General features: G+C 46.2%; 1 protein-coding gene across 5 annotated transcripts in view; it reads left to right on the forward strand.

Moving 5' to 3' along the window:
- The window catches only part of LOC142564684 (DDB1- and CUL4-associated factor 11), a 118,372-nt gene that overhangs the window by 39,376 nt on the left and 59,974 nt on the right, over nucleotides 1-19,022 (forward strand). For all 5 annotated transcript variants that reach the window (XM_075675831.1, XM_075675806.1, XM_075675822.1 and 2 more), the window contains one exon: nucleotides 16,747-16,811. In XM_075675831.1, coding sequence (XP_075531946.1) covers nucleotides 16,747-16,811 — 65 coding nt within the window. The remainder of the gene's footprint in view (nucleotides 1-16,746; nucleotides 16,812-19,022) is intronic.

The raw sequence follows: 19,022 nt of genomic DNA on the forward strand, positions 1-19,022 counted from the left end.
AGCTATTTTAAAAAATGATTAATAGGCGGCTTAATTATTTCCTTGAACTGAACAAAATGCTTTATCCCTATCAGTGTGGCTTTAGAGAAGGGCGGTCCACAACTGACCATCTTGTGTGCATTGAAGGAAATATCCATGACGAATTTGTGTGTCCCCGCAGGAGCGTCTGCGTCAGCAGGCGTTTGGTGTTTTGCAACACCACGTACCCGAGCGCACGAGGGTTGGACCCTCCCGCGTGTAGCCGTGCGCGGCTTAGCCGTGTCTGGGGAAAGGAGGATCCTGGAGTTTGAGCCGATGCTGGGTGTTTGGACCTTTAAGGCCCCCCGGCGGAGGCAACACACCTCTTTGGCCTCTGCTTCACATAGACGGCACCCCCGGACTGACCCACCCGGGGGAAATCGGCAGTCTCCTTTTCCTGTCCCCCTCTTCAATCTATTTTCTTTCCTATCATCTTTCTTTTACTGTCCTATCATCTCTTCTCTTCCATCACTTCCTAATTTCCTAGGGCAGCTAGGGTTAACCTTGTGTATGTGCCCTCCCTTGGGTATAATATATTAGGTTATAGTGGCAATGCACGGTTGGCGCCTGCAGCCTTACGCGTTAAGTTCTGCAGCATCCCCATGTTGGGCTCCGTGGTGGGTGGCCGCCATTGCTGCCGAAAACGAACCGAAATACTATGGGAACACCTGCATTTTCCCGCCTACTTGATCATCACCCTCAGAAGAGGGGACGCACCGATGACTTAAGTACATATTTGACCCGCACAAAAGAGAACTACCCGAAATACCATGTTGTACATAGTGAGAACGCTGAAAAACAGGCCAGACTCATTTCACCATTCATAGTTTCAAAATATTTGACTGAAGCCTTAGGGTCAGGTTATAAGGTGACGAAAATGGCAAGCGGAGATCTTCTTCTTGAGATCCCACAGAAAAATCAATACATGAAGCTAGGCAGTCTGGTGACCTTTGGTAACATACCAGTTTCTGTTACACCACACCGATCAATGAACAGCTCACGCGGAGTCGTGTCAGAGGCAGACCTTCAGGATTTGACAGAAGCTGAACTCCTGGAAGGGTGGAAAAATAAAAATGTGACCAATGTAAAGCGTATTATCATTAGACAGGACAATAAGGAAATTCCAACCAAGCATCTTATCTTAACATTTGCATCCAGCATACTACCAGAAAACATCGAAACAGGATATACAGTAAACTCTCAGTTGTACGAACGTCGGTTTATCGAATATTTCAGAATAACGAACTTCTTAAAAATCCCCAGCAGGCTTCTTATAGATTCTATGCAAAAATGTTTCACTTAAACGAATTTCGGAACAGTCAATATTTCAGTTTAACGAACTCGCTCAGAGGATCAAGGCTTATTTTTGCGATCAGAACCGATGCCCGCCCTCATCAAACCGCCGCTCCAGCGGCAATGTAACGTCGCTGGCGCTACAGCGCCCCTGGGGCAAAGCGGCGGCGCGGAAAACGAACGACGACGAGGCATGGCCTCCGAGATCGCTCGCAGAAAACGAGCAAGCATGTAATCCCGGAGGCCATGAACAAAGTAACATCGCTGGTGCTGACAACGCCTCCAGAGCAAAGCGGCGATCTGTCACACCACAAACCACGTGGTGTGTGTTTTTTTTTTTTCGACCGGCTAGTTGTGGCATGGTCGTCGTCTCTTTCTTTCGAAGAAGAGGCGAAGAAGAAGAGGCAACTGGCAAGCCAATTTCAAGCCCTATAATTCTAACTGTGGTTGTAGGGTACATTGGAAAGTTGAGAGACTTTGTGTCTCAACAGCAAGCTGTGCGAGAAGAAGTGTACAAAAACATTGACTCTTTGGATAGTTTTGTTACTTCCTGTGCTTTAAAAGTACAAGTGCAGAAGAAGATTACAGACTTTTTTCTAAGTGAGAAAGGCAGCATTTTAACTGTTATGAACCTTGTACTTGTTGATATGTGCAAATGCCATTTCACACATTTCTAACACTGTGGATGCCATGTCTTTTGCTCCATGAATTGCACTTCAAACTTTTGACTCTGTATGCCATGACTAATGTTGGTCTAGTGAATATTCAGTTTAGTGAACTTTCAGTTAAGTGAACTATTTCCTTCGGTCCCTTGAAGTTCACTCAAGTGAGAGTTCACTGTATCAGGTTAACTGTGCGACCATATATCCCGAACCCTAGACGGTCTTTCAAATGTCAGAGGTTTGGCCATGGCTCGCAGAGCTGGCGTGGTCAAATAACTTGTGCAAAGTGTGGAGTCCAGGGCCACCCTTCCGACAATTGCAGTCGCGCACCTCACTGTGTGAACTGCAATGGAGACCATCCAGCCTACTCACACTCCTGTCCGAACTGGAAAAAAGAAAAGGACATAATCACCCTCAAAGTCAAAGAAAATATTTCGTTTAAGGAAGCCCGTAAGAGGTGCTCACCTTTCCACAGCACACCTTATGCTGATGCGGCGCGTCGGGGGGCAGCGTCACAGTGGCCAATGCCAAGTACCCAGCCCGCATGCAGCGAGCAGGTACCTTTGGCTCCTGCCCCCAGGGCAGGAGCCAAAGGTACCTGCTCACTCCATCCAACCTACAACCAGGCCAGGCTACCCTTGGGTTGCCAGCCCCACAAGAGTTATCTGCGGCAACCTGCGCTACACGCAGCGATCCCGCAGGACCGATAGCGGCCACGAAGGTAGGCGCAGCCGAGGCTGCCTCGACCTCCCCGGCCCCTCCCAGCGCTGGCAACAGCCGGCGCAGCCGAATTTTTCAGGGAGCCCCATCGACCTCCGGGCTGGTGGGCGCAGGGGTCTTGCCTTTTGAGGTGAGACCCTCCCGAAAAACTTCTAGCTCGCAAGAGCGCGTGTCCAGCATCTCACAAGAGGCAATGGACACAACACCTATCCTCACGGCGCACCAAGCGCCTAAGGAGCGGTGAGGCTCCCTCGAACGCTTCAAAAAAAGCAAAACCCCGGTTACGGGGCCTCGAAAGAGCTCTGTAACCTAATGCATCACTTCTCTTTCTGTATACACAGCACCGATTTACTTCAAATATGGATTCGCAAATAATTCAATGGAACATCAGAGGTCTTTTTCGGAACCTTGATGATGTGCAAGAGCTTATCCAAAAACACAATCCAAAAGTGCTGTGTCTACAGGAAACACACCTAAAACCACAACACACAAACTTTCTCCGACCGTATGTCACTTTTCGCAAAGATCGCGATGATGCTGTCGTATCATCAGGCGGTGTTGCCATTTTTATTCATAAAAGCATTTCGTGTCAGCGTTTGCAGCTACAAACGCCCCTTGAAGCAGTGGCGGTTCGAGTTGTTCTCCTAAATAAACTCGTAACGATTTGCTCGCTTTATATACCCCCACACTACAAATTAAACAAACATGAATTTCAGTCATTTATAGACGAATTGCCAGAACCTTATGTTGTTCTTGGCGATTTCAATGCGCACAGCTCCCTGTTGGGTGACTCTCGTTTAGATGCGCGAGGTCGTCTTGTTGAACAGTTCCTTTTTTCTTCTGGTGCGTGCCTTCTGAATAAGAAGGAACCCACATATTACTCTTTAGCAAACGGAACCTTTTCTTCAATCGATCTCAGCATAGTTTCTCCTTCTATTCTGCCTGACCTCGAATGGGAAATTACAAAGAACCCTTACGGAAGCGACCACTTCCCCATACTACTACGAACACCTAAAGAAAACGAATATCCACCACAGCCACCTAGGTGGAAGATTGAGACAGCTGATTGGGAGAATTTCGAACTCTTACTAGTATCTCAGGGCATGACATCTCCTCGTTAGAAATTGATGCTGCTGTGGAGTATTTTACAGCCTTGATAATAGATGCTGCACCTAAATGCATATCACAAGTAAATGGCTTGGCATGTAAACGGCGTGTCCCGTGGTGCAACGACGATTGTAGGATCGCTCGTAAGAAACAAAACAAAGCGTGGGGGTTGCTACGCGCCTCCCCCATTGCGGAGAATCTTATAAACTTTAAAAAAGTCAAATCCCAAGGCAGGCGAACCCGCCGACAGGCCAGAAGAGAGAGTTGGCAAAAGTTTTTATCGGGTATCAACTCGTATACAGATGAGGCCAAAGTCTGGAACAGGGTTAGTAGGATAAGAGGGCGACAAACATACTCCCTCCCTTTGGTAAACACACAAGGCGAAACCCTGCAAGACCAGGTAGATTCACTTGGGGAGCACTTTGAGCGTGTGTCGAGCTCAATGAAATATTCGCAATCCTTTCATAAACATAAAGAAATAGTAGAACGTAAGCCAATCATACAAAAATCCAGGCAGAATGAACCGTATAACCGGCCTTTCAGTATTGCCTAGTTGAGAGCTGCCTTGAAATCATGTAAAAGCACTGCACTGGGACCTGACAGAGTCATGTATGACATGATCAGAAACCTACATACTGACGCACAAGTTACACTACTTACACTATTAAACACTATTTGGGGCTTCGGGATACCTCCCATCCACATGGAAAGAAGCGATCGTGGTTCCTGTTCTGAAGCAGGGAAAAGACCCGTCCTTGGCAGCAAGCTATCGTCCGATAGCTCTAACAAGCTGTCTAAGATTTTTGAAGAAATGGTTAACCGCAGACTTATACATTTCCTTGAACTCAACCATATGCTCGATCCCTATCAGTGTGGTTTCAGAGAAGGGCGGTCGACAACCGATCACCTTGTGCGCATTGAAGGAAATATCTGCGATGCATTTATACATCCCCACAGGGGCGTCTGCGTCAGCAGGCATTTGGTGCGTTGCGACACCACGTACCCGAACACACGAGGGTTGGACCCTCCCGTGTGTAGCCGTGCGCGGCTTAGCCGTGTCTGGGGAAAAGGGGATCCTGGGGGTTGAGCCGATGCTGGGTGTTTGGACCTTTAAGGCCCCGGCGGAGGCAACACACCTCTTCGGCCTCGGCTTCACATAGACGGCACCTCCAGACTGACCCACCTGGAGGAAATCGGCAGTCGCCTTTTCCTGTCTCTCTCTTCCTGCAACTTTCGTCTTTCCCTTACTTTCCACCTTTCCTGTCTCCTTCTCTCTTCTATTTACTTCCTTCTTCTTGGCGGCAAGGGTTAACCTTGTGTGAGTAGCCAACCTTGGTTATGTCATATTGGGTTATAGTGGCAACGTACAGCTGGCGTTTGCAGGCCCTGTTTTTCACGCCCTGCAGTGTCCCCTTGTTGGACTCCATGGTGGGTGGCTGGCGTTGCTGCCGAAAACTACACGTCCACTCATGGCTACTTCCTTCCCTCCACTACCTGATCGCCCTCAGAAAAGAGGGCGCACCGATGAAGTCTTCCAATTTTTTGGCCGCCAAAAAGAATCCTTCCCGCGTTTCCATGTCATCCACTCTGCAAAACCAGATAAACCAGTAAGAACTATCTCACCCTTCCTTGTTTCGAAGTCGCTGACTGAAGCCTTTGGTCCTGGATATAAGGCGTCGAAGATGTCAAGCGGTGATCTCCTCTTGGAGCTCCGCGATCAAAAACAATATGAAAAATTGTCAACCCTAGTGTCATTTGGGGAAACCCAAACAATTATAACCCCGCACCGCACGATGAACACCACCCGTGGTGTTGTCTCTGACGATGACTTGATGGAGTTCACTGAGGCTGAACTCTTGGAGGGCTTCAGTGACCAGAATGTTATCAATGTTAAACGAATTAAGATGAGGAGAGATGGAAAAGACATCAAGACGAAACACCTGATACTCACTTTCGGCTCAAGTGTCCTTCCTGAGTCCATCGAAGCTGGTTATATCAAACTTCGTGTTCGGCCATGCGTTCCCAATCCTCTCAGATGCTTTAAGCGCCAACGTTTCGGCCACAGTTCACAGAACTGTCGAGGCCGGCTGACTTGTGCCAAGTGCAGTGACAACGAACATTCCTCCGAAACGTGCCAAAACACTCCACATTGTGTCAACTGTGATGGCGAGCATGCCGCATACTCGCGCGCCTGCCCGTCCTGGAAAAGAGAAAAAGAGATTGTGACAATCAAAGTCAAAGAAAACATATCTTTCAAAGAGGCACGTAGGTGGGTGTCATACCTGTCTAAGAGCAGCTTTGCCGATGTGGTGCGTAAGGGGGCAGCGTCACAACGGCCTCCGGCGGCTGTCCGACACACAGGCAGTGAGTTGGCAGTTACGCCATCTGCCCCCGCGGCGGTTGCAGCTAGCGCTGCTCCGTCAACAAAGCAAGGGGGACCATCGACCCCGAAGGTGGGCGCAGCCGAGACTGCCCCAACCTCCCCGGCCTCTTCCAGCGCTGGCAACAGCCGGCGCAGCCAAATCCCTCGGGGAGCCCCATCGACCTCCGGGCTGGTGGGCGCAGGGGTCTTGTCCTCCAAGGCGAGACTTTCCTGGGAAACTTCTCGCTCGCAAGAGCACGTGTCCGGCGCCTCACAAGAGGCAATGGACACTACACCTATCCTCAAGGCGCACCAAGCGCCTAAAGAGCGGCGAGGTTCCCTCGAATGCTTCAAAAAGAGCAAAACCCCGGTTACAGGGCCTCAAAAAAGCTCTGGAACCTAAGCTCTGAAATCTCTGTAATTAATACTTCTGTTTCTGTATACACAGCACCTATTTACTTCCAATATGGATACACCAATAATTCAATGGAACGTCAGAGGTCTTCTCAGGAACCTTGATGATGTGCAAGAGCTTATCCAAAAACACAATCCAAAAGTGCTGTGTCTACAGGAAACACACTTAAAACCACAACACACAAACTTTCTCCGACCGTATGTCACGTTTCGCAAAGATCGCGATGATGCTGTCGTATCATCAGGCGGTGTTGCCATTTTTATTCATAAAAGCATAGCGTGTCAACCTTTACAGCTACGAACGCCCCTTGAAGCAGTGGCGGTTCGAGCGGTTCTCCTAAACAAACTCATCACCATTAGCTCTGTTTACATACCCCCACATTACAAATTAACGAAACATGAATTCCAATCCTTTATAGATCAATTGCCAGAACCTTATGTTGTTCTTGGCGATTTCAATGCACACAGCAGCCTGTGGGGAGACTCTCGTATCGATGCGCAAGGTCGTCTCATTGAACAGTTCCTTTTTTCTTCTGGTGCGTGCTTTCTGAATAAGAAAAAACCCACATATTACTGTCTTGCAAACAATACCTTTTCTTCAATTGATCTGAGCATAGTTTCCCCGTCCATACTGCCTGAACTCGAATGGGAAGTTACCAACAATCCTTACGGAAGCGACCACTTCCCCATACTATTAAGAACGCTTATTAAACAAAACGAATATCCACCACAGGCTCCTAAGTGCAAGACTGACACAGCAGAATGGGAGAAATTCCGAAACTTAACTAGTATATCATGGGATGACATGACCTCGTTAGAAATTGATGCTGCTGTGCAGTATTTTACAGCTGTCATAATAGATGCCGCATCTAAATGCATACGTGAAGTAAGTGGCTTGGCATGCAAACGGCATGTCTCGTGGTGGAACGATGAATGCAGAACTGCACGTAGGAATCGGAACAAAGCGTGGGGGTTGCTACGCGCTTCGCCCACTGCAGAAAATCTTGTCAACTTTAAAACAGTAAAGTCCCAAGGTAGGAGAACCCGCCGACAGGCTAGAAGAGAAAGTTGTCACAAGTTTTTATCGAGTATTAACTCGTTTAGAGATGAGGGCAAAGCCTGGAATAGGGTTAATAGGATTAGAGGGCGGCAGACATATTCACTCCCTCTAGTAAATACACAGGGCGATACACTGCAAGATCAGGCTGACTCACTTGGGGAGCACTTTGAGAATGTATCAAGTTCAAATCATTATTCGCAATCCTTCCTGAAATATAAACAAGTAGAAGAATGCAAGCCATTAACAAGAAAATGTCGAGAGAATGAGCCTTACAACCGTCCTTTTAATATTGCCGAATTGAGAGCTGCCCTGAGCGCATGCAAGAGCTCCGCACCAGGATCTGATAGAATCATGTATGAAATGCTCAAAAACTTACACAATGATACGCAAGTTACACTACTCACACTTTCAACACCATCTGGGATGCAGGGTACCTTCCAACCGCATGGAAGGAAGCTATGTGGTCCCTGTTTTGAAACAAGGCAAAGACCCTTCCTCAGTGGCAAGTTACCGCCCGATAGCCCTCACAAGTTGCATCTGTAAGGTGTTTGAAAAAATGATAAATTGGCGACTCATTCATTTCCTTGAACAGAGCAAAATGCTTGATCCTTATCAGTGCGGCTTCCGAGAAGGGCGCTCCACAACCGATCATCTTGTACGTGTTGAAGGGAATATCCGGGACGCATTTATGCATAAACAGTTCTTCCTATCGATATTTCTCGATATGGAAAAGGCGTATGACACAACATGGCGTTACGGAATCTTAAGAGACCTGTCAGAAATGGGCATCCACGGTAATATGCTTAATATAATAGAAAGCTATCTGTCAAATCGTACCTTCCGGGTAAAAGTCGACAATGCACTCTCACGTCCTTTTATGCAAGAAACGGGTGTACCCCAAGGAGGCGTGCTCAGCTGCACGCTCTTCATCGTGAAGATAAACACGCTTTGTGCTTCATTACCACCCGCCATCTTTTACTCTGTCTACGTGGACGACATTCAAATAGCTTTCAAATCCTGTAACCTCGCAGTCTGCGAGAGACAGGTACAGCATGGCCTGAACAAAGTGTCAATGTGGGCAGACAGGAATGGATTTAAGATCAATCCTAACAAAAGCTCCTGTGTTCTTTATACAAGAAAGAGAGGACTTATCCCAGATCCTTGCATAGAACTGCGTGGACAACAGATACCTGTAAACAAAGAACACAAATTTCTAGGTGTCATGCTTGACTACAGACTCACTTTCGTCCCCCACATTAAACATCTTAAAGAAAAATGTCTAAAAACGATGAACATAATGAAACTTCTATCCCAGACTACATGGGGTAGTGACAGGAAGTGTTTATTGAAACTCTATAAAAACCTCATTCGTTCACGACTAGACTATGGTGCCGTGATTTATCACTCTGCCGCCCCGAGCACGCTAAATATGCTAGACCCAGTCCACCACCTAGGAATCCAACTGGCCACTGGCGCTTTCAGAACGAGTCCCATACAAAGCTTATATGCAGAATCGAATGAGTGGTCACTTCATCTCCAGAGAACATACATCAGCCAAACATATTTTCTGAAAGTCCACTCTAATCCTCAACATCCGTGTTATATTACCGTTAACGAGATGACATAATCGTCCCTCCGTAAGACAGCCTTTCTCGCTACGTGTGAGGGAGCTTAGTCATGAAATGCATGTCCCACTGCTCGAGCTTCGCCTAATGCATCCAGCCAAGCTTCTGCCTCCTTGGGAGTGGCAGCTGATACAATGCGATATATCTTTCATGCAAGTTACTAAACACGCTCCAGAGATTGAAATCCAAATGCATTTCCGGGAACTTCAGCAAAAATACTCCTGCACGGAGTTAGACACAGACGCATCGAAGTCACACGATGGGGTGTCCTATGCAGCCGTCAGTCCATCCTTCTCGGAATCCGACGTACTGCATCCGGAAACTAGTATCTTTACGGCTGAGGCCTACGCACTGCTGTCGGCCGTAAAGCATATAAATAAATCACAACTCCAGAAATCAGTTATATATACGGACTCCCTCAGTGTTGTGAAGGCCTTGATGTCTTTCTGTAATCACAAAAATCCAGCATTTAATGAACTCTACTCCGCACTGTGTAAAGCATATATATCTAACCAACATGTGATTATATGCTGGGTGCCTAGACATAGGGGCATCGAGGGAAACGTTCTAGCCGACCAGATGGCCACATCAACTTCATTTCATGCAGTTAATCCTACTGCTTCGGTCCCTGTCACAGACCTGAAGCCTTTCTTAAGAAGGAAACTACGAAACCACTGGCAACGTATGTAATAAAGCCACAATTAGGTTTCTGGCCTCCTGTAACAAAATCCCGCCGGACAGATGTCCTATCCTGCCGTCTAAGAATAGGACACACTTTTGGCACACATAACTTTTTACTCACGGGAAACGAACCTCCAACCTGTGGTAGATGCGGGGAGAGGCTGACCATCCTCCACGTCCTACTGGAGTGTCGGGAAGCCGAATCTGAAAGAAAGAAACATTTTCTCTTAGCATACCGGCAGCACATCCCCCTTCACCCTGTTATGTTACTTGGTCCAGAACCATTCTTTGACACCAACGCCGTCCTAGGTTTTTTTAAAGATGTTGTATTACATGTAATTAGCCCATACGTTTGTAGCGCCTCCTCTCTATAGAGGATAGCGCTGTGATAGTTGTTTCGTATAGCACATGCCTCTCGTCCCTTGGGTTCAAGGGCTCTGGCGAGGCAGTAGTGCTCTTAGAAAATTTTAGCATCTCACATATTTTGTACATTGCATCATTTTTCCCAATGCATTCTATTGTTCATAGTATTCGTCATTAGCCATCGCCATAATTTTATAGCACGTAGATTTTACGCACTTTACTGCGACTATTTTTAGGCCCTTTTACAGCCAAGTCACATCTTCACAGTACTCATCATTCCACTGCTAAATCACTAACACTGTCTTGACGCTCTTTGGCCATATCTGGCCCTTGTGCCACTAAACCACACATTCATTCATTCATTCATTCATTCATTCATTCATTTATACATAAACAGTAATTCCTATCGATATTTCTTGACATGAAAAAACTGTATGACACGGCATGGCGTTACGGGATTTTGCGAGACCTGTCGGAAATGGGCATCCGTGGAAATATGCTGAACATAATTGAAAGCTATTTGTCAAATCGTACCTTCCATGTAAAAGTCGGTGATGCACTGTCACGTCCTTTTACGCAGGAAACTAGTGTACCCCAGGGAGGCGTGCTTAGCTGCACTCTATCGTTACGATGAATACACTTCGTTCTTCGCTGCCCCCAGCCATTTTTTATTCCCTCTACGTAGACGATATACAGATAGGTTTCATATCCTGCAACCTTACAGTGTGTGAAAGACAGGTACAGCAGGGCTTAAACAAGTTGTCCAAGTGGGCAGACCAAAATGGATTTAAAATTAACCTGCACAAAAGTTCTTGTGTTCTCTTCACAAGAAAGAGAGGCCTGGTACCTGATCCTTGTGTAGAACTGGGTGGACAACAAATCCCTTTCAACGAAGAGCACAAATTTCTAGGTGTTATTCTTGACTCCAGGCTCACTTTCATTTCACACATAAAATAAACCTTCCAGGAGTCATCTGCAAAGTATATAAGGAAATTAAAACTTCTAAAAGTAATTATATGTACAGACTCCCTAAGCATCGTAAAAGCCTTGAAGTCACTCTGTAAGCACAAACACCCTGTACTTATGGAACTCTGTTCCGATCTGTTTGGAGCATGTACATTTAACCAGCATGTTTGAGCGCCTGGCCATAGAGGCATTGAGGGTAATGTGCTAGCAGACCAAATGACCACGTCAATTACATCGCACACTGTCGTCTCAGAATAGGACATGCATACGGCAGCCACAGTTTTTTGCTGACTGAAGGAAAGGCGGTTGACGTGTCACTGTAGGTTTCTTTTTTTCATGGAAGGGGCCTGGATGGGGACGAGAGGGGGAGGAGGGGGGATTATCTGCTTTGTTGGACGTCAGTGAACTACCACTGACCTCCAACAGACCTCCAACTAATGCAGGACACTACCTCGCATTCCTCTAGCGACGTTGAATAGCACACCTCTCTTTTCGATTCTACACCCTCACCGCTAACACACCCTCGTTCATTGCCTTGCCCACCTGCATCACCCCTCTTCCCTTTAGAAGAACTGTACATATATATATATATATATATATATATATATATATATATATATATATATACATATATACATATATACATACTGTGCCGAGGAAAGCATATGTCGCCTTGAAAAAGACAAGTCCACTTGTCGAAACGTTGGATCTGGCTTTCACTTTGTTCTCATTTTGCTCATCATAATGGCAAGGAAAGCAACAACAACTTTGCTGTCATAAGCGACAACATGCATCACAACACAGCGCACACGTGCTACGCCCTATGTAGATGTGCACGAAGTGTTGGGTGAAAAAGCACCCATCTACTGTCACTTAACATACGTCAGTCATGGTGCGACGAGCCATTTTAGAAATACTTACCAACTGTATGAATTGTGCCACTACAAGTATGTATCCGCGAGGTGGATATTTTCTGCCACCGCTCATGGGAGAATGCCTGTGACCGTGTGAGTGGACTGCTTAAGCGCCAAGTTCCCCAGCACAACCCGAGGTCTGGAAGCGCTCCTTCCATTCAGTCGGCACATGAGATGGTCTCCCAACTTAGCGGCAACCTCAAGAATGTGGCCTTGCTTCATGCGCCTGCTGCAGCCATCGAGGAGCATTGTCAGCAGAAGTCATTGGAGTGGAACTCAGTGTGGTGCGTGCCAGGAATTCAGCCATGGCATGTGTGGATGTGTGCCCACAATCAGTCAAGCAGACATGCGCTGTCCATTGCGAGAAGCGCCTCTAGCCAGGGTGATTAAACCCTTTTAAATACTAACTGCAAAGGACACACAATAAATTTATTCGAGCACCACAAGTAGCGTAGAGTTTGTTCTCTCTTGCATCCCAGAAAACAAAGCAGAAAACACGTTCTCTGTTCTTGCCACAATAAAAAAAAAAACAAGTAAACCTTCTTTCGTTTGTGGCAACCGTTGCCTTTTCTTTTTTTGAAAGAGAGTAAACGTTAAAGGGACACTAAAGGTTACCAGAAACTCAAGTTAAAGTGGTAGAGCAATGTTCTAGAACGTCTAAGGCGTCAATATAATCGCGAACAGAGCTTTAGTAACCGAGAAATTGAGGTAAATGCATGACACGATTTGAGACCCTCCAGCGACATTCCGGTACTAGCCCGATGACGAAAGGTCTCCTCATAATTTGTGTTACTAATACTCAACTACTCGTATTAAAAATATCATTTCATTCGATTATAAGCCGGAAAAAATGCTACTTGTCTACGTCTATTCGATTCTAGGAAAAAATAACATTTTGACGTTACCCTTCAGTAATATGGGTGTTCGAAAGGTTTCGTTTTCGCTCGACTCTGCGCCGTGCACGCTTTGGAGTTTCAGTAGTTTCGTTATCGCGTCGTGCTGTCAGGGTTCTGCTGGCTCGCGAAACTTTCATTTGGAACAAGCAGCGAGAATGCCACGTCCATGTGATGTCGTGGGAAGCCCTCGTTGCTTTCCCGCTCCGGAGAGCCGGTGTCGAGGCCGCCGTCGTAGTACGCAACGACGCCGGCAGTGCGAGCCCTCAGAAGCAGGTCGCGCTCGTCGGTGCTCAAATCGCTGAAGTTGAGCCCACCATCGCGAGCCAATCTGTCGGTGTCAGGGTCCATTGCGACGAGCGTCGAAGTTAGCGTCATAGAATGAAGTACCAGCTTATGGGCGTCTTGCGCTGGAGTGTGAGGTATAGTAGCGGCGCCTGGTGGCGGTGCGGGAAACGACATCTGGGTCGTGCCAGCTTGGGTCGTATTGAGCCCTGGCTGTGGCGAAGCACGTTTCTAGGCCGAGTTTTGCGTCGATTCGCACATTTTTATGCCCTGTTGCGAGTGCGAAAAGGCTCCTCGCTTCTCATAGACCACGCTGCGAGCTCGCTGCAGCCTATAGTTTAACGAAAACGGACTCTCCGTGTGCCGTGGGACGTAACGTGGGACGTAATTCGTTTCTCCTTCCGCTAGCCACCATACTCCCGCTTTCGCTCTGCTGTCGGCTCTGTCTTGGCTCTGTTTCTGGCCGCGCGTTCGCGTTTTGCTCAGAAAAGCCGTAGCGCCGTCTGCGGACGCCGTTCTACTCACCGATGGCGCAACGTCACTATGAGACCATGATGTCAGTACTCCTCGATCGGAGGGCGGGCGATTTGAACTGCGCTAGAGGTACGCGGACGCTTCAGAACGCATTTTCTCTTAAAATAAGTCTCTCCTTGGCACGAAACAAGCGTTTCGAGGTTTCTGGGATGGTATTTCAACAGTCCACGTTGACTTAATAGTAACCTTTAGTGTCCCTTTAACTAACCGGAACGAGTCATTGCGGCACTAAAGCCAGCACACTCAACGTGGGCCACTTTGGCCAGTTATATCTTGTGAGTAAAGCAAATGAGGAAGCATGTTGTCGCACCCATACTTTGCCCGACATAAGCGGACTTCCATCCAAAACTTTTTCAGAAATTAAAACCAGAACCAAAGTTTCATTTTTGAAAATGAGTTCTTTTAAGAACTTCATTTATTTTTTTTCTTCTCTTGTATTTCATGTAGGAAGATAAGATTTTGCATAAATCTTGCAAAGAAAATGCTCTATGTTTGAAACATTTTTCAAGTTTCTGTAGAAATAGAAAATGAGCCAAGACACATCAATGTTGCAAAATTTTTCAGATTTGGGCGATGTTTGGAATTTGTTTTACTTTTTTTTGTTTGTGGACAGCATAAGAAAATTCCTGAAAGTAAATTACTGCAAAGTGTATTAAAATGAGCAGAAATGTTTTTCTGCACACTATTTTTAGTTTCCATTTAATTCAGCCATGAAATCGGGAAAATATTGTGGTAAGCGATGGGGCGGAGGGGGGGTGACACTCCCACCATTACTTCCAAATATTTTTTTGGCTTACTGGGAACGCTTATCGGGAATAAAATTTTTGGTTCCGTCCAGTCCAAACATTCCTACATGACATATAAAAAAAAACAGACAAAGTAAAAATATCAAGAGGACATGCATGTTTGATCTCTCGTGGAATCGCCCACTAGAGCAAGCGCATCCAGCTGAAACAGCTAGTGCAACTTTTGAGGTCTGTTTCAAAAACTGGAGTAGCTTTTTACGAGGCATTGCTTTGTCAGAAATTCTGAGGCCCAGCCGACATCATGGTTTCAGTAAATGGTAGAATACTAATTGGCGTGACACCAGCATATGATATAAAACTTATGGCCATCCTTCAAAAAATTTCTTTAAAAGACTTCACATCTGGTAGAACAGCCTGTCCATCACTCTGAAACTATAAATATTTCATTGATGATTATAATACTCCCTAATGTGAATTTTAAGCGCAGCTGTTTGGGTGTTTTGAATTCGCAATATATGGTTGCAAAGAATTTGATTCTGAACGACAGGGTGCTCTCAGCAGTGGCGCTGAGCCTCTTCTTGGGCAGCTCGTTTAGCAGCGGCGACAGATGAAGTATTTCTACTAGTTGCGTCACTCCTTGTGCAGAAAGAAAAACGTGAACACTGGAACTCGTGCCAAGGTCATTCTTTAGCAGCGGCGGTGGTGCCTCAGGCGAACTAGCACTTGCACAGTGGGTCCAAAGCCCACGCCAGCACTTTACGCTCGCCACATGCTTAGTCGCTGCCAGCACTCTTCTTTCCTCCTCACCCTTTTGCCATACCCTCCTCACCTTTCTGCCTTTTGGTTTCGCTGCACTTTCCTTTCCGCTTTTCTGCTTCCAGCTCTTCACTCTCACTGCTTTTCTCATCCCCTGCTGCACGTTACATTCGCTTTCATCTTTTGGTATGCTCATTCACTCGGTTACTAGGTTAACGCTCGCCACAGGAACGAGCGCCTAAGAGCTGCGCTCTAAAATAGTTTTCCTTCTTTTTTCTCATGGTCGTGCCAGACTTACAAATAAATGAAAGCTTGCTTTGTGGACCTCCCTTGTACTTCATTATGGCATGTGTAAAAATGCAGGCTCTTGTTTACATCTCTCTGTGCTGGTGGTTGTCATACAGAGGCAGTGTTTCTCTTAAGATCTTAGAAGAAAGATCTCGTGCTTACCACTACTGTGTCCGAAACGTGCGGGCCCACCTTCACTTCACATTATTTTTCAAATTTTGCGCCACAATATTGAAATGCACAAAAAATGACTGGGGATAATGTGGCGTGCTGGAAACTGTTGACTATGATGCTTTCGAATGTAGTGCACAACTGGACATTTGAGCTTATGCAATTATGCAAGTAATTATACATTTAAAGAATAATTTGGATGAATTAGCTAATCATTGATACAGAAAAATTCACCAGCATGCACAAGGCGACTGCTAACAAAACACTGTTGACCCCATCATCGTAGCTCATAAGCCGTTCTTTTTTTTTTTTTTTTGGCAGCTTGGCTGGAACACATGGTATAGACAATGCCTCCTTTACTAGATGCCCACCGCGTTGCTCGCTTTCCCATTGTAGCTATGGTTCCCTTAGTTCAGCATAAATTCCGTGAGGCGGCGCTCGTTGCCTTTTCAACTTTCGGCGGATGTGGCAGCGGCGGCTGAATGCTTCTGCCGGCGCGTTATATGCGCGGGCGTCTGTTCGCGAGCGTTATCGCGGGCCTCCGAGATGGTAACAGATGCCATAGTAATCTCAGAGGCCACAGCACATGATGTGAGTTGCAGGCGTTCGTCATGAGAGGCGCTCGTTGCCTTTTCGCGGAGACGAGAAAAGGGAGAGGGCACGGAACCAAGTTTACCGGACAACGCGACAGGCATCTAGTAAAGGAGGCATTGGTATAGATTGCAAGAAGAAATTGTGAAAAAAAAAAAATTATTTTCACAGCTATATGTAGTCCTTCCTATTGCACTCTATCCCAAGGTTTGGTGCACATGTTGCAATGCAGCTGAACGAACAAAGCTCACTACCTGCACATTGTCATTTTTTTTATCCCTTGTGTTTACATTACAGAGAGAATGTGGAATGCCATTTCGTGGTATCTTCACAAGAGGAGACAAGTGCAGGATGAGTTCAAGGCAAGTTTTGAGTATCAGTTGCATCAGCCTCTTTGATAATTGTATGAAGCTAATGGTACATTCAGCTGGTCCCTACTACACACTGACTTGAATTGCAATGATGCGGATCTTGCTCTTGACCAGAGCCAGAGAAAGCATGACCAAGTTGGAACTTGCAGCTGCTCACGAGGGTCATCTGAGCCCAGAAGTGATAAAACACATTCAGCACGCCTTCTGTTCTAAACAAGCGAGGTGCGCAGCCTCCAACACATCGCCATGGCAGACGCCATGCCAAAAACGGAAGCTGCAGAAGCCACGTGGTGGGAACTCTGCCAAATCGCAGTTGCACTTCCCAAGTTGAAGGCGAGAGCATCTGAGTGGGAGTGGTGGTGCTCTGAAAGAGCCAGCCGAATGAGTTCTTAGCACCCAATTTCAGCCAGCTGAATTTAACATGCACCGTCGGAGCTCTCGAGAACAACCAGCCTAATGTACCATAAGCGACCAGTTATGGAGAATCACAAATGCGCTGCATCCTGTATACCTCTGTGAAATGGTGTTTTGTAATTAGCAGGTATAATTTAACACTTTCCCATTCAGGTTCAGGAGGCCTCTCTCACTAACCAGAACTCCAAGCCCTCCTTTCCTTCTTTCTGTTTTTTCTTGCATTTTCTATTTTCTTTCTGTGTTTTCTTGCGAGTTCTAAAACACTTTAAACTAATTCTTGTCCAAGTCATCAGTGTCAGACTCCAGCTGGGTCCTGCTTGAATGTGTTGAGTTCTGTTCACTGATTCACTGTTGAGTTCTGTTCACTGGATGAGTCACCGGCAGTCCTACTGTTGGGCCTACCTCTTGTTATGAAAAGGGGCCTTATGTTTGCAAAGACAAAAAAAAAAATGCTGATGCAATTGATATGCATGTAAAAGCAAGAAAGTAGGGGTGTGTGAATGCCGAACCGTAGCTTTGGAATTATGTTTTTGTGGTGGTGGCTGTGCCATTTTCTGGGATCCTGGGCGTCATCCTTAAAGGACCTCTCACCAAATCTGGCCATTTTGAGCTGACAAGCGTGTAATGCATACAATGCGTGCTAACGATCATGTTTGTTAAGTATTAAATCCCTACTCACCATGGAAAGATCTTCAATTTCAAACCAAGTGCCCTTTGCCCATCTCCTCGTGGGACCACGCTCCCTGCCAGAGAGTCAATATCAATCGCACAAGTGCACCTATGTACATGACGCTGCTGTGACGTCACTCACAGTGACACGTGACTTCGAGAACTATTCAAGGCAACATCAGTTACTTGTCTAATATATTGTTTCAATAGACAAATTAATGTTTAGAGAAATAATAAAACATCCAAATTGAAGGTCTGCGTGTTTTCCTTTTACTTCAAACTGTAGCGAGAGAGAGGTACATCCGTTTCGTCTGCTTGTCCCCAAGTTGTGCAGTTGCATACGCAGAGGACAAAACTGTCATTTTCTACCATGTTCCGGCACCGCGATTATGCTCTTTCATCCTCTCACGTCTGCCTCAGTGCTCTTGATTGTGGCACTGACTTATGCCACTAATCAGGTGTTCTCGTGCAGCGTACGCAAAATCATCTGCTGCATGAAGCTAGACAATGTGACAGCTTATGCGCAAGACCATCACCGGAAGTGTGCCACTCTGCAAAAACATGAGAGAGAGGAAAAAAAAAGAAGAAGGTGGGGCCTGTGACGTATTCTTCAAGTGATCCTCCAGCTTCGGTATGGGAGAATGCAGGGAAGGAATTTCGCTTGCGGAGGCTAAGTGGGGCAAATGGAGGGAGTGTCTATGTTGGCGATGACGCTCGCCTCATGAAATAATGGGTTCATGGCACTTCAAATATTTCTATCTCTGCTATTAATGAACTAATTTGAAAAACTATTGTGGTAGAGCACTCCTTAGAGGGCACGTAACAACTTTCAGTGTATGACCAAAATTTGCTATGTGGCCTGGTGAGGGGCCTTTATTCAATGTGAGGGGCCGAATTCACACATGTTGCAACACACCCTCAGTGTGCATATATTGTAGCTGACTGTACCGTCAAAAAAATTATATGTTCAATTTGTACATGCAACATTAAGTATTAAAGGGACCAACGACTGACCAAAATCTGCCTCAAAGTTGTACTGAAAGTAAAAATGTGTTTTATATTGATAGCATCAAACAGGATGTTAAAATTTAAGTAAGAATTGTACCTCATTTACTCGAC

The sequence above is a fragment of the Dermacentor variabilis genome, chromosome 1 (assembly GCF_050947875.1).
Source record: "Dermacentor variabilis isolate Ectoservices chromosome 1, ASM5094787v1, whole genome shotgun sequence".
NCBI lineage: Eukaryota > Metazoa > Arthropoda > Arachnida > Ixodida > Ixodidae > Dermacentor > Dermacentor variabilis.